This window comes from Thamnophis sirtalis, unplaced genomic scaffold (assembly GCF_051295495.1).
Source record: "Thamnophis sirtalis isolate CommonGarterSnake01/CBP01778 unplaced genomic scaffold, rThaSir2_p1.2 scaffold_6, whole genome shotgun sequence".
Classification (NCBI taxonomy): Eukaryota; Metazoa; Chordata; class Lepidosauria; order Squamata; family Natricidae; genus Thamnophis; species Thamnophis sirtalis.
Window position 1 is genome coordinate 106459090 of NW_028261386.1, and position 27238 is coordinate 106486327.

Here is a 27238-nt window from a genome sequence, read left to right on the forward strand (position 1 = left end):
GTGCGCGGGCGGCGGCTGGGCCAGAGCGTGTCGCGGGGGCGTCACGGCGGCAGGTCGCCCGTAAATAAGAAGGCGGGAGAGGGTGGGCGGTTGCGTTCCGGCGGCCGAGCGACCTCCTCTCCCTTCCCTCGGCCCTGGATCCCGCCCTGGTCTCTCTTTTGGCGGCGGCGGCGGCGGCTTGTCTCGGCAAGGCTCCGCTACGCCCGACTGGACAGACGCCGAAGGCAGGAGGGCGAGAGAAATGGCTGAGACCGTGGCGGACACCAGGCGCCTGATAACCAAGCCGCAGAACCTCAACGACGCTTACGGGCCCCCGAGCAACTTCCTAGAGATCGACGTCAGCAACCCCCAGACGGTGGGGGTTGGGCGGGGGCGCTTTACCACCTACGAGGTCAGAGTCAAGGTGAGAGATCTCAGCGAGGCGGCTGCCTTGGAGGGCTGGAGAGAGAGGACGAGACGGGGCTGGGTTTTTTTTGTTGGGGGGGGACTAACGTCTGGCTTTTCGAGCTGGGGTATCGATTCGGGTTTGCAAGGGGTGTAGTAGGGTCCGTTATTCTTCCCCCTCCTTGTACTGTCAATAGTACACGCCTTTCCTGAGGAACATTCCCACTGAAGGGTTCGCCTTACTCTCTTCCTCTCATTTTCCTGTCCTTCTGCCTCCCCACAAGAAGGGAGGTTAGGAGTGGTTTTTATGGGCCCAGCACTTTCAGGCAAGGTTTGTAGATAAGATTCCTCCCTCCACATCTAGGTCCCCAATGGATTGCTCTCCTATTATTGCACCTTGGCATGCTTTATTGAAGCTAAAAGAGATTCCTTGTTTATTGCACACAGTTTAAGATACTTAAAGTAATACAGTCTTGAATCCTGCTTGATGAGTAGCTTTTAACTCAGTGCTTACTCTACCACGCAAAATGAATTAGATAAAACCCATTCTTAAAGCTAAGTCAAGATCCCAGTTATTGGTGAACTTTTCAAATACTTGAAATTGTAAAAAAACAAAACCGAATAGTTCTGTGTTTGTTATCTCTTCTATCCAAAATGTAGTTTGCTTTGGCTTTGCATTTGTCTGTGCTGTAGCCATGTGCTGATCTGGCATAAGAATTATGCAAAGTAGAACCTCAGCTGATTTCTCCCACTTCTGTGTGGTTTGTACCCTTTCTGATACAATACTTCTGTGTTTAAGTTACTCTCTGTAGGAGATTATCTTTCCAGGAATTTTGAATTTGTTCGGTAAGAAAAAAAGAACAGAAAACCTATCACAAATTTACATGTCTGCATTGTAACTTTTACTCCTATTTGTATGTAACATTCTGAAATATCCATCCTGTATTAAGGAATCATGTTTATTTACTCAGAAAGAGGATACAATTGTAAATGATTTCAAATACAATTTTCTAAGAGTGAAATTGCAAATATTAGTACATATTACAATAATACACCTTTGTACTAAAAAGGGTAATACAGACAACATTGAGTGTGGTACATTATAACTATGTTTATAAAACAGTGACACCATCCAATGCGTTAGTAATGTATTACTATTTGATGGCAGTCTTTCAATAATCTTTGTTTCACTTCACTGAATAAAATGTTTCTCTCATTCAAAAAAGAAAATATAAGAAGCTTTTCAGAAGCTAAAATCTTTCAAATTTTCCATTGGAAAAGCAGAAAGTCCCTGTGCTTCCCTTTTCCGATTTTTTTCTTGGGTTCTCAAATTTTCAGGGCCTTCAGCACTGTTGGAAAATTATCAGGCAAATTTCTGATTCTAGATCATTATATAAAAGAGGAATATAAATTTCCTGGTCATTTGACAAGAAAAAAGTTATTTTGTTAGAAAATGGCCAGTAAAATGTTCCCTGAATGCCTATAAGGAACGTTTTATAGTGGTTTATCTGTTGTTTGACTACCTGACATCATAACTTGTCAAACTTGCCTCTGAACAGAGAAACTTAGGTTTGCTTTTTAACTTCACTCTAGTGTGTCCATAGTTCCTTTTGTACCACAAAAGGAAGCCTGGTCTGACTTTGTTAATGATGTGTATTGTTCTAATGACTATCTCTTCTTTGCTCAGCTGCCTGCATTTTTGTAAGTTAAAGACTAATCAAGAGAATGTATTCTGTTGCGGGTACCTCACATTCATCTTATCTCCATGATCATGAAGAGATAATTTCAAGGCTATTTGCTTTTAAAAGAGTGTGTCAACTCACTCTTGGTATGGAGGATTTATGTCTTCAAAGAAATTATAACAAATAAGGACCTATACTTGAATCATACAGACTGCTTCTTAAATATGTTAGTAACTTGTTTTGATAACTTGTTCTGTCCTTCACCTCCTAAAGACAAAAGCTTTAGATTATACATTTAAACAACAAATATTTTAACATGCCATATGCAGTCATGGAGATTTGTACATTTCCTTAAATATCATAAAGTAAACGTATTTTAGATGTTTGCCTTTATTGGAAGTTTGATATGAAGCAAAAATGGCTGGCATTGATCCCTGATCTTTTGTACTCACACATTTCTAGAAAAGTTGAAGATGGTAACATAAACTAAATCTGTTGACTAGTGTGCTTATTGTTTCCTGAAGTTAGAAAGAACTTGGAATATATCTTATCTCTGTATGTGAGTGGATAAAGAAGATTAATGTGTGTACTTAAGACATACCTGGTAGATAATACTATATCAGCTGAGATAGGGTCATCTTTGACTCTGAACAGAGTGGCACTTCCCTGGACTGAGCTGGTGTGCAGTTTCCCCCCCCCCCCCCCGAGCAGTGATAACTCTGCTTGTGGGGAAGGGGCTTTGCACAGATTCATTTAGTGCTCCAATCGCACCCTTTCTTGGACCAGGAGGCCTGGCTCAGAGTCACTCATGCCTTGGTCACTTTCTGTTTGGATTTCTGCAATGAGCTCTACATGGGGCTGCCCTTGAAGACCACTTGGGAAACTTCAACTGGTCTAGAATGCAGCAGTACACACAATAATGGGGTCCCTAGGTTTGCCCATGTAATACTCTGAAATGTGGACTGCATTGGCTTCCAGTTTCTTTCCAGGTGCAATTTAAGATGCTAGTCACTGGTTTTTAAAGCTGTGAAGTGTTGATGTGTGGCATGTCACCTTTGACATGCATATCACAAATTCGCCATCCTGCCGTAAGGACATCTACCTAGGCTACTATGCTACTAGATCAGATAGGGTGGGCATACTTCTGGTCACCCTAAATATTGCCATCTTATGGGTCTTTGTGTGGTAACCCCTGCTCAATGGAACAGCCTTTCCCCTGAAGGTCTCTGCTTTCTTAGCTTTCTGAAAAGCACAGAAGATCTGGCTTTACTTCCAAGTGTTAGGATAAGATAAAGTGACTACATATTTAACTTGGCACCATGTTTTTGTTTTCAACATATTTAATTTTTAGTTTTAATACACTATTTTAACTTTTGATTGAGAGCCACCCAGAGTTGGTTAAAAGAGGGACACCTATATATAGGTATTCCTCAACTTTTATTCCTCAATAGTTATGTTTAGTTTAGTGTTTGTTCAAAGTTACAACAGCTCTAAAAAAAGTGACACGATCATTTTTCACACTTATGACCATTGCAGCATCCCCATGGTCTTGTGATCAAAATTGGAGCACTTGGCAACTGGCATGTATTTGTGATATTGGCACTGTCCTGGGACATGCCATTTGCAACCTTCCCAACTGGTTTCCAACAAGCAAAGTTAATGGGGGGGGGAGCCTGTTTCACTTAACAACTGAACACGATTCACTTAACAACTGAAGTGAGTTGCTTGTGGGAAAAAGTTGCACCCCATAAAAATGGGGTGCAACTCAATGGTCTTGCTTAGCAACAAAAATGTTGGGCTCAACTATCATAAGTCAAGGACTACCTATAAAGGTTTTAAATAAACAAGGATGAGGTAGTTAGAAAAAACTGTCTTAACAACTTGAAAGAACTGCTTTAGGCTGAGTAGGCAATATTGCAGGAAGTGGACCAAAACTATATTTTGTCTAAGACAACCCAGCATTTTTATAACTTTACATGAGGAAATACCAAGATGGCAACTTATGATGAAGCCTTCTTGCCGTGCTTTCTTCTTAAACACTACCACTGTGATATTTGGTTGTACTTGTTCTAGGAAAACCTTTGAGCGTAAACTAATCCAATAAATGAAATTGTTCAATTTCTTCAAAAAATATTAGCCAATCAAAAGTTATTGTATTACTTTCAGGAAATACTTTGGGAATGCTGTTGCAGGAACTGTGTTCCAGTTCATAAGTGCTATTTATATGAATGATAAATTAAGCATTCCAACTGTTAATTCGATCTGATGGATCAGTGCCAGCCGCCAATACCTATACAATATGGCCTGGATTGCTACTATTACAAAGTCTGACATGATTAATAAGAACAAATGCAACTTTCAAAAGGAACAGTCCTGAGTATCACACCAGTAAATTGCAACAGACAATAGGTAGTCCTCAATTTACAACTGCAATAGAATTGGCTCATTATTTGGTCATAAGTCGTAATGGTCATAAAGTGGGTCATCACGTGACTGACCAAATTTTATGACCTCTTCTTTTGCAGTGTCATTAAGTAAATCACTAAAGTCATAAAGTGAACCCATGGTCATTGAATGGACTTATTGATAGCTGTGGGGCATTTTTACCCAAAACAAGTACCGTATTTTTCAGAGTATAAGACACACTTTTTCCCCTCAAAAAAGAGGCTGAAAATCTGGGTGTGTCTTATACAGTGAATACAGCATTTTTTGTCTCCCGAAACCCCACCCCCTTTACCAAAATGGCCATGTATAGCCTTTAGGAGGCTTTCAGAGTGTTCTTGGGGGCTGTAGAGGGCAGAAATGAGCAAAAAACAGACCATTTTTTGCTCAATTCCCCCCCCCCCCCAGCCTCCAGGAGCACTGTATAAGCCTCCTAAAGGCTATGCATGCCCTTTTTTAACGAAAAACAGGCCCATTTTTGTGGAAAATTCGCCTTTTTTGCTTGCTCTGTGGGGGGGCACCCCCCCAGGAGCACTCTACAAGCCTCCTAAAGGCTATTCATGCCTTTAAAAAAAAACAGGCCTGTTTTCACGAAAAACAGGCGTTTTGGGGAGGTCTGCAGAGTGCAAGAACTTTTTTTTTAATTTGCCTCTTCAAAATCTTGGTGCGTCTTATACTCTGGTGTGTCTTATACTCCAAAAAATACAGTAAATGCCAGTTTTTGGCAAAAATGTCATAGATTGCCATCACGTGACTGTGGGGCACTGTAAATGTGGGCTGGTTGATGAGCGCCTGAAATGCAGTCTCATGACCATGGGGAGGGGGACTTCAGAACTGGGTTGTATGTATCTTTTTGTGGGGGGCGTCTATCATCTTGGGATTCTTAAGCAGCCCATTTGAGAACTCCCTGTACTGTAGATGGACTATGTGAATTGCTGCATTGAAATCTTAGATTCTGCAAAAGTCAACATAGTGATATTTAAAAGCATGAGAGAAAATAAAAAAATAGATTGAAAAATTAACACAGCTATTGTGAGATTTGAAGAATTCTTCAATTAAAGATGGGTTTATTAACAATTAAGACTTGATATTAATTTTTGAGGAAAATGGATGGTTTAGAAATATTATATAAATATATGACCATTTGAAGTTACGATGATGTGGAAGGAGATTTCCAAGCAGTCTTTAAAGTTGTGGCCATAACAGCATCCCCATAGTCATGTAATTGTGCATTGGGGGGTACATTTATGATGGTTGCATTGTCCCATGGCCACATGATTGAAGTTTGTGACTTTTACAGTGGCAAAATGAGCCAGTGGCACAATGAGCAAAATCCATGAGGAAGCTGGCAAGAAGTTGCAAGTGGCAGTTTTAATTAATTATTGTGGGTGATTTGCTTAATGACCGCAGCATATGTTGGGATATTATGAAATGTTTCACTTTATGACTACATTGCTTAGTGACAGTTGCAAGTCCCAAATTTTAATTGGTAAGGACTACTTGTAAATTACTTCTAGTTGTGCAAATGTCTTTTTTAATAAAAAATATTAAATATGGCTGTTTTAAAGGTTGGATTTTATCTAAAATGATATGTGTGTGTACTCCCATTTCTTCCCTTTTTGAATTTGCAGGTTTTTGATATTTCCTTTGTGATATTTTCAATGTTTTGTTGATCATTGTGTAACAAAAGCAAGTGGAAAAATAGATAGAATACAAGTGGATAAAGTCTCAACAAGAAAACATGGGATCATGTTATTTTGCAAGACTGTAAAGACTAAGAAATAGAATGTGGAAGTTCATTTCATGTAATTCAAGGGTTTTTAACATCTACCTCAACAAATGGTATGTTAAAGTCATAGATACTTTGCTGTTAAGAGTCACTGGGTATCAGAATGTATATATCCTAGTGTAATGTCAAAATAGTGATTGATTATTAGATAGTTTGGTTCTAGAGTATGAGGATCATACTGTGTTAATTTCTACTGGACAATTTTGTTTGTTCCCAGCTTGGTTAGTATATAACTCTTCATTTACATGTTACAGTTTAGATGATGCCTCTTCTTTTTTGGAGCAAATAGCATATTTCCCATTCAGCATATATTGGCTGAATGTGAGAACTGTTCCTCCTGAATTAAATATATCCTGCACTCCTATTTTTGTTGATTTCACACATCATTTCAAGTCATAATATGACTTAGTTAAGGTTTATCACGTTGTGTAAGTCCAGCCATTATAAGGCAGGATTGTGAAGCCACCCTGATTATATTGCTATCTATGTTGCCAGGCTTCAGCATGAATGACTACTGAATTTGTTCTTCCTGGTTCTTAAGTTACCAAATGTCATTTTTTTTCTTTCTTTGATATCATCAATGATTACAACTTGTTGGGTTACAAGTATCTCAGAATCCCAAGGCTAAAATTAATTTGTAGACTACACTTGATTTCTGAGAGCTTGGGAAGCTTTGTGAAAATAACTAGTATCAAGGGCATGAATCTGCAGATAGCTTGAGTACGTGTCTTTCACAAAAGACAAGGTCAGATATCTTTTCTTCATTTAACTAAAAGTTATCATTGAAACTTCTAATGGAACCTGCCTTTCTTAGCAAGGCTCAGATTAGATACTCAAAAGCTATTAGGTATTATATTTACCACTTCACGTATATTAACTTTAATATAAAGGAAATGGATTTATTCTTTCATGCTCAAATGTTTAAAAAAGTAGTTACCATCTTAATATGCCCTCCAAAATATCTTCATTGATAAGTTGACTTAGTACGCTATCTGAACATATATGCTCCTCTTACCCTTTTGGCTTCCTGTTTTAAGTAGTCTTGGGAAGCTAAAGAAATTAGCAGTGCACGGCACTTGTACTTTAGAATTTTTAGCTGAAATGGAGAAGAGCTGAAACAAAGTAAATAGCAGATGACAACCAAAATAATACTTCATGCATTGCTTTGGGTTCCTGTTGTAATAAAAAAGCTATGGCTTGCTTTCTAATGGAATTCTCCTTTAACAAGGTCATCATTTTTTAAAACAAATCCTTTGCTTCTATCAAGGCGGTTTCTGTTCTCTGAAAACTTTGGGGTAACTAATGGAAAACTGGTGACATTTGCTAGTTAACAGTCTTTACAGTAGTAAACAGTTACAATTCTATATATAATTATTAATACATAGAGTATGTGTACACACACAAACGTCTTTTAATAATTTGTAAATTTTGTGTGTTCCCTATGTTTTTCTCTCTTTCTGTTATTAGTTTAGAGCAACAATAAATAAATAAAAAAGGAAATTTTCATTTGTATTCTACCATCTCAAAATTCAAAATGGCAGAATGTTTTAGAGCATTTCAGATCTCAACAATCCATTGAAATTGGCTCTACATTCCATAGATATTGAAGGCAGGTTTTTGGAGTATAGATCATCTAAAGCTGTCCCCCAGCTCTCTACAAAATATGTTTTTAAAGCCATGCAACTTTTCTAGTTTCTAGAAATGCATATATTCCTAAATGCAAATGATTACAGTCTATCTCACTCATTGGTTAAAAAAAAATCAGATTACACTGCAAGTCTATATCAAAATCAAAGACAAATAATGAAGGCTACCATAAGAATGATTTGAATTACTATTTATTTAATTCCAACAAATTGAGGTTAGCTGTTATTAATAAATTAGAAGAAAATGACAGTGAATCATGCCTATGGAGATTATCAGTCATCTAGGTCATGGTTGTCCCAAAGGTGTTTTTCAAGAGGCAACTGGACTTTCTGGTATTTCACTTCTCATCCAAGAAGCTTCTCCAGCTCTGACTGGATGGTGGGGAATAGAAGGATTTATATATCCCTTGCAGACAGCTGGACAAAATTGAACTGCCCTCTCTCAACAGAAGGGGAGGGATACAACATGATCCATCTCCAATCTACATCACAGTCCTTTCAAGAGTTCCAAGAAGGCTCCACATCCATTTGCACTATTCAGGTGACCTTGAGGACACAGATAAACTTCTAAGTGGCTTCAACGGCTCTCTAAAAAGAATGAAAATGTCCACCTGTCCTCAAGGAGTATAAATCCTTCCATTCCCCACCATCCAGTCAGAGCTGAAGAAGCTTCTTGGATGAGAAGTGAAACGTTTTCAAAGAGGCAGTAAGGGTATGGCTAGCTGATGAGAGCTAAATAGCTTGAAATAGATCTATACTAGTCTCCCTTTATTTATTTATCAGCACAAATTAAAAACAACCAAAAAAAACCATATATATATATTTATATTTATATTTATATTTTTATATTATCTCTCCTTTATTTGCCTATATCCATTATCATAATTTAGTTCTTTTTAAATAATCTTTATATGTAATCAACCTCCATTTTTGTGCTTTCCAGTTACGTAAAAACTTAGCATGGTTAGCAATCTAGGCAAAAAGAAGTTCCTTAATTCTGAAGTGATTTCATTCTATTTGAATGTGAGATCTGTTCTTAAAAGTGAATGCATTAACAGCTGAGATTTTCTTTCTTTCTTTTTTTCTTTCTTTCTTTTTTTCTTTCTTTCTATCCCACCTTTATTATTTTTACAAATAACTCAAGGCAGCAACCATGTCTTTCACACCTTCCTCCTCCTGTTTTCCCCACAGCACCAACCCTGTGAGGTGGGTTGGGTTGGGTTGAGAGAGAGTGACCTTAGACCAGTCACCCTCACAACTCACTTCACATATCAGGTCACCTAGCTGGCTTTCATGCTAACATGGGACTTGAACTCACAGTCTCCTGCATCTAGCCTGGCATCTTAATCACTAGACCAAGCTGGCCCAATCTGTGTACATTCATCTACTGTCATCGGTAATATTAAAAGACTAGCCTACAATTGAGAAGTTGGAAAATTAAGTTGTTCTCATCATTCTAGTTGTTAATCTCCAAATTAATCTCTAAAGTTTGAAGCACAAATAATTGAGCTCAAAGCCTGATTGATCCAAAGACTGAGAGCAAACTCTTACATACTGGTGCTTTCCAATCCTAGCCCAGTTTCCTCTCAGTCTTCTTGGTCCAAGCACTGTTGAGAATATTTTTAGGTAGGATTTCGATTATTGCAATCTGGTTTCTCATTCGGTTTAATTGGGCTTTTAAAGTTTACTAAATTCTAAATTAGCAGCTGCGGCCCTAAGGGACAGATCTCTGCCTCGAGCAGTTGGGGAGGGCCCTGTGGGGTGTTTAGCCCCCCCCCAAAAGGCCCGGAGCCTCAGCCCTATCCCCTGGATTGCAGGGGTGCCAGCTCCTTTTCAGCTGCTGGAACAGCAGCTTCGTTGCCTTGAACGGCTGAGAGAAGCAGCAGCGGCACCACGAGGTGCGCACGAGCCGCTCGCGGAACCGGTGCTTGATTTGGGCGGCTGCCGCATTTCCTTATTATTTGAGACAGCTGCGAGTGATTCTCGGGGGAGGGACGTGTGTGTCTGGGAGTCATGTGACCTTCCCCGACCTTGCCTATAGCGGTGCAGGCTTCTGGACGCCCGGCAGAGCCGCTGGCGTTTTCCATCGGCCTCTGCCATCTTCGGAAAGTTCCAGTGACCATTTTGGTTGGCCTCCACATGCACAAGCCACGCGCTCAGGCCTATGACGACTGGGCCCAGTGCGGGGGCGTTGTTTTGGCCTACTCCTCATCTAAACCAGCAGGCCCAGGTCCCGGCGGGGCCTACAGCGGCTTGGCATTTTCCATCGCTAGTTTTTGGACACGTGAGTAGGGGGATGGAGGAGGGTTCGGATGTTCTCCAGGGCCAGGTGGCTGACCTGGTGAGGGGTGAGGAAGGGCAGGGGGTGGAATTGGGGGTTCCCCCCCTGAGATCTTTTGCTGCCCAGCACCCATCTCGATCCTCCACAAGGGAGGAGGCCAGGAGGCACAAGGCTATTGAAAAAACGTTTGCGAGAGCGGAGAAACAGGCTAGGTCAGCTGGGCCTCCTTCCAGGGACAGGTCCCGGTCTCCTCTCAGGCCCCTTTCTGCCCACTCTTCACCTAGGGGTTTTAGTCCTTCTTTGGCCTCAGCCTCCCCCGACAGGCCTCACTCCTACTCCAGGTGGAGGAGGTCTCCTTCTCCCTCCCTTCTGGTTCTCCGGTTCTACCTGGGAGAGATTCAGCAGATCCTTTGGAGGGAGCATCCAGGGAACCCTACTCTGTGCGCAGGTTGGTTCCTCAGAGGCCTAGTTCTTCTTATGGCGATATGGAGGATTTGGATCGCCTCCCTGAAGGGATTAAACAGCTTATTTCTGCAGCAATCTCACGGGGCGTTGCCCAATGGGACAGAAGCTCCCACGCTTCCAGGCATGGAGGTTTGGGCCGGACCCTGTACAGGGCTTCCTCTCCTTCCATGGTTAGCGAAGCTTCGGTCATGGGGGAAGAGAACCTCCAGGACATGGGCTTCTCGGAAGATGAGGATGCGCCCCCCCTCAGATGAACCCTTTTCTTCGGGCCTCTTTTCTCCGGTCATGTTCAAGATTCTTCTGAACAAGGCAAGGAATACCACCAAGATGGGGACTGGGGATTCCCCTGATCCTGACATGGCCATGTTTTCTGCCACCGCCACGAACAAGGAGGAGATTCCAGCTCCTCCCTTGCTTATGGAGGTCCTGACAAACCAGTGGGCCCGTCCCTCTAATTTCTCCACTCCTGGGAGTAATGATCGCAGCTTCTATAATGTGGAGTGGACCTTTGCCCAGGCCATTCAGTTGCCCGCCATTGACACTCCAGTGGCTGCCCTGGTCTCCTCCTCTCCAGTGGTGTCAGGCGATGCGGCCGATAAATTGAAGCCGGAGGATAAGTGCGCTGAGCTTAAAATTTTAATGCCATTGTGTGGGCTATCAAGTCTGCAGCCTCGGCTTCCTATTTCAACCGCGCCACGGTCATGTGGCTTAAGCAGCTCCAGGAGCGCATTCCTATCCAGGATGCGCGGCTCCACCAGGATCTAATCAAGATGGCGGCCTCCCAGTTTTCCGCTGATGCGACCCTGGACACGGTTAAGTTTGCATCTAGTGCCTTGGCCACTTCAGTCATGTCTCGCCGGCTCTTATGGCTGCGCCACTGGCAGATGGATAACAAGGCCAAGTGGAATTTGGCGGCTGCTCCATTTAAGGGTCCTAATCTTTTTGGGGAGACTCTCGACCCCATTCTGATTGAGAATAAAGACAAAAAGAAGGTTCTGCCATCTAACGCTAAGAAGCCCGAGACTAGGTCTCATCCTTACCATAGGCAGTCTTACAGGGCCTCTGACTATGATCATAACTAGCGTTTCTCTTCTTTCCGCTCTGACAGGCAGTTTCACAGGTCGTACTTTCAGGACAGGAACCAGTTCCAGCACCAGTCCCAGTGGCCCTTTCGTGGTGGGGGCGGCCATCCCTACCGCAGAGGGAAGTGACTCAAACCCGAGTCGTCCCATCAGCGGCCGCCTTTCACTCTATGCAGATCAGTGGGACGAGATCACGTCGGATGCGTGGGTCTGGTCCACCATACGTCATGGTCTCAGATTAGAGTTTCTCTCCACCACCACCCCGAATCTCTTCAGGTCATTCCCTCCGTCCAGGAGTCTGGAGCGCCACCACCTGATGGATCAGGCTGTCGCCCATCTCCTCAAGTGTTCACAAAGGTTCTAGCGGCTCTGGCGGCTCATCTGTGCTCAATCCCGGTGAGACTACAATGTTATTTAGACGATGTCCTAGTTCAGGTGGGGTCTCTTCCTCAGGCTGTCTCAGACCTTCAGCTCATGATCGGGAGTCTTCAAAATCTGGGGTTTTCCGTGAACTTCCCCAAGAGCCATCTCTTCCCTTCCACGTGCATTCTTCACCTGTGGATGGACATAGACTCCGTGTCGGGGGGTGGTTCGTCTGTCCCAGGATCGTTGGAGGAGTCTGCAACAACTCGCAGGCTCCATTCACGAAATTCGATCAGTTTCGGTTCTCACACTGTCGCAGTTGTTAGGCAAGATGGTCTCTTGCATAGGAATTGTCCCGTGGGCCAGGCTCCACCTCCGGCTGCTCCAGTGGGAGCTCATCCCCTTTCAGAGGGGAAGGATGAGCAACTCTCTTCGGAGTCTGCGCCTCCCGGCAGGGGTCCAATCCTCTCTCAAGTGGTGGCTCTCGCCGGCCATTCAGCGGGGCTGCTGCTTCTGGGAGCCAGACAGGGTGACAGATGTGGGTCTGTTCGGATGGGGGGCCCTGGTGGGTTCCCGGTTGGCTCAGGGCAGGTGGACGATCTCGGATCTCCGCCACAACATAAATTGGTTGGAGCTGAATGCAGCTCGCCTGGCCCTTCTGCACTTTCGGACCTCCGTGGAGGGACGTCATGTGCGTCTCCTGACAAACAATGTGGCCACCAAGGCTCACATAAATCGTCAGGGGGGGGACTCACTCTCTGGCTCTCTGGCTGGAGGCTCTGAGGCTGGGACCCTGGGCGGAGAGGCACCTGTTGTCCTTGGTGTCGGAGCACATCTCCAGTGTTTCCAACCACCAGGCGGACTAGCTGATTCGGGCGACTCTGGACAATGGCGAGTGGCAACTCCACCCATTGTTGTTTCTGAGGATCTGTTGGCGATTTGGCACTCCGCTGGTGGATCTCTTTGCCTCACTGACAAACTCGCAACTCCCGTGGTTCTTCACCCGTTTTCAGTCCTGGTCTGCGGAGGGCACAGACGCTCTCTGGAGCAGGTGGCCCCTGGGTCTTCTTTATGCTTTTCCTCCCATTCCCCTCATTCCGGGAACCCTCAGGAAGGTGGTGGCGGAAGGGGTGCTAGTCATAGTCGTGGCCCCTTATTGGCCCAGGAGGCCCTGGTTCGCGGACCTTGTCCAGTTGTCGGTGGCTCCTCCGTGGAGGATTCCACGGGAGGAGGTGGTCTTGCGGCAGGGAGTCCTGGTCCACCCGGAGCCTCAATGGCTCCATCTGACCGCCTGGCTCTTGAACGACGGCTTCTGAGGGGGGGCTAATCTGTCCTTCGGGGTCATTCGTACCATCGAGGCGTCAAGGCGTCCGTCGACGACCCGCATCTATAACTCCACCTGGGCAGCTTTTGTCTGGTGGTGTTCTCCTCTTGGCATTTCCCCGACAGGGCCACTATTCCCAATGTCCTGGACTTCCTGCAGAAGGGCCTGGATGATGGGCTGTCACAAAATACTCTGCGCCATCAGGTAGCAGCTTTGTCTTCGGTCTTGGGGGATGTGGGATTATTATTATTATTATTATTATTATTATTATTATTATTATTATTATTATTATTAGTTTATTTATAGGCCGCCCTTTTCCCTGAGGGGACTCAGGGTGGCTAACAACTTACATGGGAGGGGATACATACAATAACATATAACATAACACGTAATTAAAAGAATAAACAACATTCACTCAGCATTCGGGTGGGGGCGAATTATAATCTTTACCCCCGGGCCTGACGGGATAGCCAGCTCTTGAGGGCTGCGCGGAAGGTCAGAAGGGTGGTGAGGGTACGAATCTCCACGGGGAGATCGTTCCAAAGGGTCGGAGCTGCTACTGAGAAGGCTCTCCTCCGCGTAGCGGCCAGCCGGCACTGGCTGGCGGATGGCACTCAGAGGAGGCCTAATCTGTGAGATCTTATAGGTCTCGAGGAGGTAATTGGCAGGAGGCGGTCTCTCAAGTAGGGATCTTCCTCCCTCTCTCATGTTCCCCTGATCAAGTGTTTTCTGAAAGGGGCGGCTAATTTCAGGCCTCCCTCTATCCATAGGTTCCCCACGTGGGATCTTCCCCTGGTTCTCAGGGCCTTGACGGGGCCCCCATTCGAACCTCTCCGGTCTGTTCATCTACGTTTTTTGTCCCTTAAGGTGGCTTTTCTGGTGGTGGTTACCTTCGCCCGGCGTATTTCAGAGCTGGGCGCCCTTTCTTCCAGGGATGACCTCTGCCATTTTCATCAGGATAGGGTGGTTCTCTGCCTTGATCCTACCTTCATCCCGAAAGTTAACACTCCCTTCCATAGGGCGCAGGAGATCATCCTGCCCGATTTTTGCCCGGGTCTGTCCAATGACAGGGAGAGGCTCTGGCACTGTTTGGACGTGCGCCGCGCTCTATGCATTTATCTCTGGCGGACCGCAACGGTCCACAGGACAGAGGCCTTGTTTGTTTCGTTCCAGTGAGTCCAGCCATTGTGGAGGCCTATGGGGCGGCTGGTCATCTGGTTCTGTCTGGGATTACGGCCCATTCGACTAGAAGTGCCGCGACCACAGCAGCGTGGGCCACGAGGGCCCCCTTTGAGGACATTTGTCGGGCAGCTGCTTGGGTTTGCCCGACTCCCTTCATCCGGCATTATCGGCTGGATGCCTTCGCTTCGGCGGACGCGTCCTTTGGTCGGAGGGTCTTGCAGAGAGTGACGGCTGATGCTCCCCTTGGGCCTTAGTGATTACCTTGTTCTCCCTCCCTGGGACTAAAGCTTGGGTATGTCCGACACGTGACCACTCCCTCTCTTCCACTAGAAAAAGAACGTTGGTCTTACCTGAAAGTGTCTTTTAAGGGGAAGAGAGGGAGTAGTCACCATCCGCCCGAGGGTTTTTCCTTTGGGGCCAAGGGGAGGGCCCGGGTGGTTCCCAGGGGAGTTGTTGTTGTTGTTTTGTGGTTTCAGTTCTACTGTTCGCTTTCGAGGAAACTGGGCTAGGATTGGAAAGCACCAGTATTTTAAGAGTTTGCTCTCAGTCTTTGGCCCAATCAGACTTTGAGACCACTCGCTCTCGTGACCACTCCCTCTCTTCCCCTTAAAAGACACGTTCAGGTAAGACCAACGTTCTTTCTCCTACAAAAAAGGGGGGTGGGGGAGATGATGGCTTTTATTAACTGATTTGATTGCTACGTACACTCTCCTGCTTGGAATTAGTCTCATTTGGAACCTTCTTCAGTTGGTGATGGAAAGGAGAAATACGATTAGATAGTGAGAGGGTATTTCTGGCCATGTACAGTTAGATCAGGAATGGGAAACAGAATCCAACTGGACTAAAATGATGGAGAACCGAAATATAGAACCAAGCAAATGCAGCGCCAAAGTGCTGGTGGCGTTTTTACGTATCTCCAGATGAGGTGGGTATACTCACCTTTTGTCCATAATCTTGTGGCAGTAGCTCCTGGCTAAGAAAAATAGAGGCTAGCTTTTAACATCTATTCATATGGCCAACTCCTAATGAAATCATACCTTAATGGAGAAGACTAAATCATATAGTAGTAGAAACTTATGGTGTGTATAATTGAAATCTAATCCGGAGGAAATGGTTATTGGATTTGGGAATTGGAGAAATACTGTATGCTATATGAAATAGTGCTCTTACAGAGAGGATGATCACATATCTTTCTTCTGAACAAATCTGTCACTACAGGAAAAGTATACCTAACAATTGAGGCCACTGGGTAACTAGGCTTAGATTTTCCTTGCATGAAGATAGTCTGGTTTCAGTTATCCGTGTCCTGATAAATGCTCTATTGAATTACTGCAGTTCCCTCTATATTGAAGATGTTCTGGAAACAGCAACAAAGTAGGGAAATTAATTTGATTCATCTAGCAACCATAAAATACTGTATTTGCTGCTTGTAAATTCCTATACCCAAATCAGAATGTTGATATTAATGTACAGATATTCGACTAACCTAAACCCCAACATGGATTTATGATGATCAAGCCATGTCAGTCTAACTTGATCTCCTTTTTAGATAGAGTTATTAGCCTGGTTGGTCAGGAAAATGCTGTGGACAGTGTCTCACACAGTGTCCTTATTAGCAAAATGATCAAATATGGATTTGACAGCTTAACCATTGGATGGATCCACTGTTAGGTCAAATATCATATTTAAAGGATAGTTATGGCATCAAATCTACTTGGAAAAACATCCCAAATGAAGTGAACATCACAAGGATCTGTTCAGAACCCAGCAGTTCTGTTCAACATATTTATAAATAATATTGATGAGGGAATGCCAATCAGATTTGCAAATGATCAAAGCTAGTGTGGTGGCTGAAAGAGAAAAAATAATAAAGAGCTAAACAAGCTTGAACAATAGGTGAAAACAAATAGAATTAAATGTAACACAGAAATGTGAAAAGTCATGAATCTAGGCAAAAAAAATTCTTTCCATCCATCCATATTTGATAGCGTGGTTCTTGCTGTCACTATCTGATTATGGCATTCCCTCCTGGGGAAAGGTTGCTTAGTCCATAAAATGTGGTTAGGCAACTATTAAGAAACGTGCCTGTTCATGCAGACTCTTGGGAGGTAAGGTTGCTTTGGGAATTAAGAATCTTCGGTGCTTGTTTCTACAAATGGTTATACTGTGACTAACTTACTTTCTCATTCCATCCTTTGTATCACTCTTGTTTCTTGAAAAGGGCAGAATTAATAAAAATGCTTAAGGCGTTTTTGCCTCTTCTCATACTTAAAATAAACACTGAAGATCCAATTTCATTTCTTCAGAAAATTGCTGACGTTTGTAGTGTATCCCAATAGTATTAACCAAAAGGAATTAACCAGCAGGAGGCAGTAAAAGAACATTAATATACCTGCTTGTAATGTGTCTCTGTAGTGTTTCCCCAAATGTGCTGTTTTGATTGTTCTATATATTTTCCCTAATAGCATGACTTTACAAGGTTCTTGGGGTATTTTGTGAGTTATTAGGAGTATCTACTTTCTGCTGGCAGTTGAGTTGCCAATAGAATTTTACCATAGTCTATTCTTCAAATTGGTGCTATGGTAACAGTGTCTTTGTTCAGCGAGACTTATTGGGGGAACGGGGAGGGGGGGTTACTTGCAGGTGTGCTATAGTCTTCAAGAAATTGCCCAAAAGGAGAACAGTTTTTCTGTAAAGTAAAATGAGAAGTCTACACAATGCAAGTGGCATATCAGATTCTTTTCTTTGGTACATCAGTAGCCTGAGTGCTATATAGATCACTATAATTTTCTTGACTCTGGACCTTTTCCCATTCTGCTTTTGTAAATCAGTATCTTAATTGACAATCCCATCATCTTCCTGGTTCATTGGTGTTTGGGCCTCTTGTCAAAACATTGCATTTTGGGTTATGTTACTGGTGGAGTCCCTCAAAAAGTCAGGTGCTTATGTGATTGATTTAAAAATAAACTTAGGGAGATTCAGATAATTAAATTAAGTATGAAAGAAACACATTCCTAGGGATTCTCTGGGTGTTATGCATTAACATTTTTCGTGTCTTTTCCAGTCCAGAGTTCAAGGTTTAATTTTGTGGGAGTACTTTTAACAAATGGATATATCCCAGCTTTTTATTAACAACTTGCATAATAACTCTGGTGGCCATCTAAGGAAGAAGAGGTCATTGGAGGAAAGGTTTGTGCCATCTTTCAGAGATGATCTTGGCTCTGGTCAAGGAGCTGATTGACAGAAGAATGATAGATTGTTCTGCCAGTCTACTTACTAGGTTATTTTTGTTATTTGATGAAAGAACCAGCTGCGTATGTTTCTATGTCATCTTCAGAAGGATGGGATTTTCTGTTGTGTGGCCAGCAGGAGTCAATCTTTTTACAGATTGTGTATGTTTGTGGGCTCATTTTAGAAGGCTAATAGATGTTTTGTGTGGATGGAAAACAGACTGGCAAACTGCATAGTTTATTTGGTTCTAGGAGATCCTTCAGTCAAGCTCTTGAAAGAAAGTAGCCAGGCCACAGTGATAGGCCCACAAGGCAGCTTGTTTTGGCACTGGCAGCTGAGCCAGTCACATCCATTTCCATTTGCAGCAACATGAAAATGAAGGGAAGAAACAATAATATAACAGCTAACTGGTTCCTTTTCAATAACTACTTAGAAGCATAATTATAATATTTAAGTTTTTAAACTTTCTGGCCTGTTTCTCTCCATGTTGGTCACTGAAATAAAGAATTTCAAAATTCAATCCAGCTTTTGAAAAACTACCTCCTCATTTGGAGACATAAATTGGGTGATACTGTACATAGTATCAGTGGAACAATTTGCCTCCAGAAGTTGTAAATGCTCCAACACTGGAATTTTTTAAGAAGAGACCATTTGTCTGAAATGGCATCGGGCAGCGATGGCGAACCTTTTTTGGCTCGCATGCCATAAGGGGGGAGCACAGGGGGGTCGTGTGCGGGCTTGCTGCACCCATAGTGCAATGCGCCATCCGCCCCAGTGCGCATGTGGCATGAGAGGCGCTCCCACCCATTTTTCCATGCTTTTTTTCACCCTCCCCAGGCTCCAGAGGATTTATAGGAGTCTGGGGAGGGCGAGAACAGTCTCCCCCCCCCCCTGGAGGCCCTCTGGAGGCTTCAGGGACCTTCAGGTCATTTCCAATTTGCTTGGAGGGTCGGTTTAAGCCCTCCGGAGACTTCAGGGACCTTCAGACAGCTTCCCTGAAGCCTCCGGAGGACTAAAAAGGACCCTACAAGCAAACCGGAAATCCGTTCCTGAACTTCCAGTTTGCCCATAGGGCCGGTTTTTTATGCTCCGGAGGCTTCAGGGAAGCTCCGGAGGGCCTCTGGGGGGGGGAGCCTCTTTTCACCCTCCCCAGGCTCCTATAAATCCTCTGGAGCCTGGGGAGGGCGAAAAATGTCTTTAAAAAAGGCTGAACTCAGCTGCCCAGCACATGCATACGCGCTGGACAGCTGACAGGGCAACGCTTCGCGTGTCCTGACAAATGGCTCCATGTGCCACCTGTGGCATGCGTGCCATAGATTTGCCATCCCGGGTGTAGGGGTTCCTGCCTAAGCAGGGGATTGGGCTAGAAGACTTCCATGGTCCCTTCCAACTATTCTATTCTATTCCATTCCATTCCATTTCACTCCATTCCATTCTATCTTGAGAAATGCCATGGAAAAAAATTGAATGTAGATAAGCATTTCACCCTTTCATTTTAAAAAGTTATGTTAAAGGGTTTAAACTACTTTTAAAATAGTAGGCAAATCCTTCTTGGCACTTTATCTGTATTAAACACATGTTATTGGATATTTACCATTGCTGGATCTGGAGTTTTACATTCTAGATCTTTTTGAAGATCTAGAACTGAGATTCCTCTCAGTAACCTGTTTTTTATAGGAAACAAAGAAAACGATGGAGCCAAATATAGTTATTGGAATAACAAATTCAAAACTCAATTCTTATAAACCAGTGGACATTTTATATGTACTCTGATTTCTTTTGGAGCATTTTATCATTATGATAAGAACATCCTTAAAATGTAATTTAGCAGCAGATCTCAATACGGTGTCATACGGTTACCAATTCATCTAGTTCTTTAGTACCTCTGAAAACATATTCAATTAATATCATGATTGAATGTATCCTTCTGACATCTTTTATCATTAGATCATGAAAATGAAAGTATACTAAGAACCAGAAATGCATGCCTCAAAGGGCGGAAATGTATTCTGTTTGCTTGTTCTTTTACTTTCCTTCGTTTCTCCTATGTAGATGTTTGGAATTACACCAAATTATGTTGGATTTTTTAAAAGTATAGTCTCTGTCAAATTTCACCCTTTAAGGGTTGTCTTGTCCACATTTTTTTGCATTCATATTCAGACTGCTGATCTAAACTAATTCTATCCCTCTAAATCCTCTATTCATTTATCATTTTTTTATTTTGATAGTACTGATGGAGAATAAAAGAGATAAGCACTTAGAAACATGGTAATCCCTAATAGTAATGGTCAAAAAGTCTCAGAATATAACTTGTCTCTTAGTGATTTCATAAATAAAATGTACAGGTATATGTACCAGAGGTGGGTTGCAAATCCTGGTGCTACTGGTTTGCTTGTGCGTGTGCGCTACACTTCTGTGCATGCACAGAAGCATTCGGGAGGTGAGGGTGGACAGAGCCTCCTGCCGCCGCCACTACTGGTTCACCTGATCCAGGCCAAACTGGGAGTGTACATATCAGAGGTGGGTTACCTCTGATATGTACACGGCAAATGTATATGCTGTGTACTATTGTTATCAAACAATTCCTAAAATATCCACTGTAATATTTTTGAGCCAAATTCAATTTTTGTAAAACAATTATATTTTAAAATCTGCTTTAAAATTTTAAAAACAAAAAATAGGAATATTTGAAGAGAGTATTAAACAAAAGCATAGTTGCTTCTTAGCCTCACTATCATTTGATTAGTTCCTTAGTGCAAGAACTGCTATATCTTACTGTTATTTTGATTATGATTATTCTGGGAAATAGGACTAATAATAGGACTCCTAGGTGCCATCACAATTGCCACTGAATTATTAGTAAAGTAGAAAATGCAGAAGATAAATTAATTCAGAGTATAACCTTTGTCTGGTTCTATTGACTATGTCTTATGGTCTTAAGCATGTTATTTGAAAATTAAATGCAATATTCCCCTTCAGAAAAAGCTCAAAGTCCTATTATATAGGCTCCAAAAATAAACAGAATTTAGTCATGGATACAGAGCATAACCCTGTATAAAGTAGGATATTCATATACCCTTTAAGGTTCCTGTCAACCATGTAAGCAACACCATTTGACAGATATTTGATGGTATCTATCTATCAGACTCCTGAATTCTACCATTTTAACTGCTCGGTTCTATATTTCCACTTCCTATGGTTTTCACATTGGATTTTAAAATGCTATAAAAATTATTATTGGATCAATACAATTCATCTTAATTCCCTTTCTCCCCAATAATACTGAATGAGGGCTCCAATAAAGCAGTATTAGATGCAAAACAAAGATAATTAAAGACCTAATTGAGAAATATAATTAAAACAAATTCTATTGGTTCTATAATAAACTAGTAATAAGTTTAGATTAATTTACAGTCTGGTAGACATAAGTTTAAAATGTTAAGTACCCCCCCCCTCTCACTTTCCCTCTCCCTCCCTCTGTCCCCCTCTCCCTTTAGAGTTCAGAGACTTTCACACCTTTGCCTCTCCAAGAAACTAATGTGAAGCAGCTTGTATTTCAGAAGTACATTATTTTGAAATAGCAAAAAAGTCAGATGCAGTAGAGAATAATTGTGATTGTTTGGGGAGTTCAAGAAAAAAGGAGAGGTGCAAGTTCCAATTCCATTTTTTCTTTAGCATTGTACCATTAAGCCTTTATATCTTGCTTAGAGATTAACTTTTATATGCTTCCGCACCAAGAAATAAGAATTTCTGAGGCGCTCCTTTCAGGGTTTAATCTTAACTTGCTGAATAAAAGAGCAGTTAACAACAAGGATTAGGTAACCCGAGCAAATGGAATGTTAAAGGTAAAATCTCACCTGCAGAAAACATAAAACTGTACAGGCTTTACACACCTATAATGACTTATTTTGGAGAGTTGAACTCTGTTAATAAGCCAAAAGGTGAAATCAGAGCGCAGTAATCCATTGTTTTTCATTTCTGGGAATCTTTCCCTTGAGCTCCAAAGGAACTGTATAGTGGTGTTTCCTAACTGGGGTGAAAGTAGTTTCACAAAAGCAAGTATGACTTTTACTATAAAGGAACTTCTTAAGGTTCTATTTCTTGTAAAGCATGAGTACAATAAATTGTGTTGTACTCAGCTGGGAAAATGCAGGTGCCTTCCAAACTTGCCTTGGGTTTCAACTTTCATGCCTTGTACATACAGATGTTTCTGTATATGATAACATGGGCTTTTCTCCTGAAACATTGCTTAGCAGACTTTTTTATGATAAGCCTTCTCATTAGCCATACATTTGGCTGGAGGTAGAAAATTAGAAAGTATTTTAATTCATTTTCATACATTTCCATTGTTCTAGGTAGCAAGTATATATAGTACTGTTTTTTCAGCTTTAATGTTGGGCACATGTATGATTGATGGATCTTTAAACTCCTTTTTGGATTTCTTGAGTAACTTGAAAGGGTTTTTCATTTTAAATCTAAACACGCTGTGTAATTTTGGTCAAAAAATCACCGGAAGCAGGGATTTGAATGCAGCTCTCTGTTAACATTCTAGAGAAAATTGGCTATGTGGTAAAATACTCTTATTAGCTTCTACTAAGAGAGAAGCTGATAGTCCATCCTTGTGCCATCTTTGTCCCAGCATTCGAGGAAATGGAGGCCTCTCAGCCAAAGGAATGTGAAGAATTAGTTATATCTTTTCAAATTTGGCTATTCATCAGGTTTACTGTATTTTTCGGAGTATAAGATACACCTTTTTCCCTCAAAAAAGAGGGTGAAAATCTGGGTGCATCTTATACACTGAATACAGCATTTTTGGCCTACCGAAACCTTGCCCCCTTTGCAAAAATGGACATGCAGAGGGCTTGGGAGGCTTGCAAAGTGCTCCTGAGGGCTGGGGAGGGCTGTTTTTGCCCTCCCCCCCGGACCACTCTACAAGCCTTCCAAAGCTCTGCATATCCCCACCTCCTTTTTTTTTTTTTTTTTTTTGCAAAAAACGAGGCATGCAGGGGGTTTGGGAGGCGAGCAGAGTGTAAAAACTTTTTTAAAAAATGTACCTATTCAAAATCATGGTGCGTCTTATAATCTGAAAAATACAGTGTATCTTACCTTTTATACAGGAACTCAAGACAACATAGATAATACTCCCTCCTCCTATTTCCCCCACACACACTGTGTAACTTGTAGTTGCCCAATGAGCTTCCAAGGCTGAAGTTGACCTGGAATTTGCATCTCCCTGCTCCTGGTCCAACACCAGTCTTCACAATCTTGTACATAATGCTATAAAATTGGATTAAGACAATGTAACTTTGGCAATGTTCCTGAACCCTTGGGTAGCTTTGAGTACTGTATTGACTCTTAATCCCTATGAAGTCTGGTAAGCATGATGGCTTTCTATCGGATTGATTTCAGAAGATAGCACTGACAATCTGTTGCCCTACCCTAGAGTCATTGTCATGTAGGGTGCTTGAAGATTCCATCTTGTCTTCTATATTTTTAATATCCACACAGGAAAACTACTTGAATATTTGAGCTGTTATTTCAATAATGCAGATAATATCTTTCCTGAATATACTGTTGAACATTAATGTCAGAGCAAGCAACCAGGAACTTATTCCAAGTAAAGCAGAGTTTTTGAGAGTAGGAAAATAAATTTGGGACAGCTGATCCTAGGAAGACATGCTTTCTTTTTAAGGGGCCAAATAAACAGAGTGGACAGCATAAAGTCTTAAACATTTGGAAGACCTGAATCGCAAGAACTGTTACCATTCAACATTAACTTTACTGACCATAATGAACAGGAGCTGAAGTTCAATAGCATGTGGATGGCCACTTCTATCCTAAATGCTTGCCTTCATTTCTTGGTCCTTCAATTAAACTAAAATTTTATTAGGATCATTGTATAAAATGTGATGGTATCTTTGTGCTTTTTAGTCTTATTTGTTGCACAACTCCTTGGGAGGATTTGCTCCAAAATGTTTTGAATGTCTTGGAAAGATGGACTGTTTTATATTTGATGGACAATCATTAAAAGAATACTCTATCGCCATTCTAGATCCACACAACTGCATTAATTTATTACTTTCAGTTTGCTCATCTAACCTGAGGAATCCATTTGAAGTGTAATATCTAGATAAACACCCGTTGTTTCATCATTGCTAAGCCCTCAGATGTCATAGCTGAATGATTCTGAACAAATCATTTGGCAACTTGACAAAGTGTGGGCTTCAACAATCTGGAGTCTCCAACCAGCATTCTAGAAGTTGAAGTCCACATGCTTCTTAAAGTAGCTAACTAAGTCAAGTGAATGGAGAGTGATGGGTCTTCTTTCTTTCAGACAAATCTTCCAATCTTCAAATTGAAGGAGTCCTGCGTCAGGAGACGATACAGTGATTTTGAATGGCTTCGAAGTGAGCTAGAAAGAGAAAGTAAGGTGAGGCAACAAAGTTTTCTTGATGCTTGATGCTAATTTAGCAGTGCAAACTTTTGCACTGTGAATTTCCATGCTTTGATGGCAGGGAGGATTGCCAACTTATTCTGGTGTTTCGTTATAATTAGAGCACGTACACTATAAGCCATCTTGCCTCCTAACAGCTGTGTTTAAGCTTGGAACATTATGTATTTTCACCCTAAATCATCTTGGTGCCACATTCCTAAGGAAGGGAATGAATCTGAATTTTTTCTACAGTGCTTAGAGAATTTTCAGAGCTCTTTGTGCAGCAGCGATAATGATGGTGGTAATGGTAATGTTGACGATGCTTTAATTTTTAGCATAACAGAGTTAGAATTGAAAATGCCAACTGTTTTTTAGGTGGTTGTACCTCCTTTACCCGGAAAAGCCTTTCTTCGCCAATTGCCTTTCAGAGGAGATGATGGGATATTTGATGATTCTTTTATAGAAGAGAGGAAGCTGGGGCTTGAACAGTTCATAAACAAGTAAGTGGGATATTCTATTTCTTCTGTTGCACAGAAACTTCAGTAATGAACAATATGCTGGTGCACCGGACTGAGTTCCTAGCAATGGTGTTAACAACCCTGTAGATTATATGTTACACCTACTGACATCTAACAGTGACCTGTTAAGTCTTTTCAAGATCAGTGGAGCTTGTGCTAATATAAAGAAAAGCTCAGTTTACATTATTAAAGACTTCTGAACCACTTTCCAGGTTGAACTGCAAAGCAGTTTCAATATCCAAGCTGAACAGTAGGCAGCCACTTAACATGCTTGCTGCAAAAATTGAAGAATTTGTAGTGACCTGGGTTTTGTTTCTTAATGTATGCAAATTGCTTAGATTGCAGCATGTAAAGATAGCATCATACAAATAAGGCTGGGAGAGATAAGTGTGCTCATCATCGAACAAAGAATTTGGTTATAATTTCTGACTGCAAGTATGATCCCCAGTACAGATTTGTATGCTTGAATCTAGAGGATATTAAAGATACATGTGTACTAATTTGGCCTTCAGAAAAGATCCCTATAAAACTTCTAACTTGGAAATGAGATGGTATATGCTGTGCATTTATCAAGAACCTCTTTTTCCTACTGCCTGTAATTAAACAGCAACATTTTAGCTTTGGCAGTTCATTGCTGAAGGAAATCATTCTTGCTGCAGCCAAATTCTCTTTGATAAACCTAGACAATAATATTGGTTAAATAAGCCATGGTTGCCCCATAGTACCTCACCCTATTTGATATTGCAATCTCAGAAATTTATTCTTAGTGCCTTATGTGAATTCAAAAGAGGCAAACCTCTATTAGATATGATAGCTTAAAAGCTGCCAGGGGAGTGTAGTGCAATTTTGCAGAATTATGAACAAGGCACTTCATCAAAATCAGTATTTTTAAATACACTGGAATTTGGGGAGGGTGTTAAATTGACTTTTACTGGACTTATGTTCTGTTTTCTGTTTATCCCATCACATATAAGTCAGTGGGCCTGTTCACTGGTACTTTGTAGGAAATTTCACCGCCTTAATTAAGATAGGAGACTGCATGGTGGCTCAGTCATTAAGACACTGGGCTTGTCAGCTGGAAAGCCAGCAGCCCAGGTTCAAGACCTGAGAGCCACATGATGGGGTGAGTTCCCGTCCTTGCTCCAGCTCTTGCCAACCTAGCAGTTTGAAAGCATGCAAATACATGTAGATAAATAGGTGCAGGTGGGAAGGTAACAGCATTCCATGATACTATGCTGGCCACATAACCACGGAAATGTCTTCACACAGCATTAACTCAATGGCCTTGAAACAAAGATTAGCACACACCCCTGTAGTCGGTAACAAGTAAAAATCTTACCTAATTAAGATAGAGAACTAGAATGCAAAATTTTAGGCTTTGAAAATAATGCTTAGAAGCCAATTGCTGACAAAGTAAAAGTATGTTGGGATTATTATTACAGGAAGACTAACCTTTTAATTTTTAATTTTCAGAGTTGCAGGTCATCCTTTGGCTCAGAATGAACGTTGTCTTCATATGTTCTTGCAAGATGAAATAATAGATAAAACCTACACACCATCGAAAATAAGACATGCTTGAATGCTGCACAACACTTTAACCGGCGTAAATGTTAGTGATTAACTTACATGGTCCAAGATTTGTAGTTAAGGTTTTAGCATGCTCCAGACCAATTGGCACAAGAAATCTTTGGTATATTAATGGCACTACTTGGTCTTTGCATTCATTTTATGGCATTAAAGAAATTTAGGTAAATCTGCTGTCAGATGTTTAATTAAATGGCTTTTAAAAATCTAAATACTTTGAACCTCTTTTCTTCCTTTGCAGTGACCTTGTGGGGATTACTGACTTGGCCTTACTTGAACTTGCACTGTTCTGGTGTTGCACGTTCACTTTTATTTGATTAAAACACTAGAATATTTCTGTAAAATACGTAGTATTGCACCTACATTTTGGTGACTAACGTTTCATTATCCCCTTGTGTAAAATAAGCACTTCTGAGGTTGTATCCTTAAGTGGCAAAACAAATACCTTTGTACTGAGAAGCAATGAGGAAACTATCTTTATATTGTGTAAAAAGAAATCAAGATTTGTATACTAAGATCATTTGTCTAAAGTTGTTTTGAAATAAAAAAGTGAAATGCATTTAGTATGCCTTTACTGCTGTGATGATGGGGAGGCAATTGGGCTGGATCACCCCAAATGTGCATTCCATTGTATATACTGGAAGTTTGATGCATCTTCCATCTGTTTATATGAGCTGTTTTAATATTACATTGCTTCATTCAGTGAAGCTATAATCCCATGGGTCTTCTCACTTTGGTGCAAATTTACAGTCAAATAGAGCCTTAAGTTAACTTGGATAGGATGGGCTGTTCTACATTGCTATTCAGACTTTTGGAGTTCCCTGCTTACATT

The 27238-nt window shown here is 41.7% G+C and overlaps 1 protein-coding gene across 1 annotated transcript; it reads left to right on the top strand.

Annotated features, from left to right (window-relative positions):
* Positions 1–26965, top strand: SNX3 (sorting nexin 3). The gene is made up of 5 exons (XM_087718679.1): positions 1–403; positions 24206–24301; positions 24680–24804; positions 26296–26431; positions 26648–26965. The coding sequence occupies exons 1-4, from the start codon at positions 242–244 to the stop codon at positions 26399–26401; spliced, it is 489 nt and encodes a 162-aa protein (XP_087574805.1). The 5' UTR covers positions 1–241; the 3' UTR covers positions 26402–26431; positions 26648–26965.
* The last annotated feature ends 273 nt before the right edge of the window (positions 26966–27238 follow it).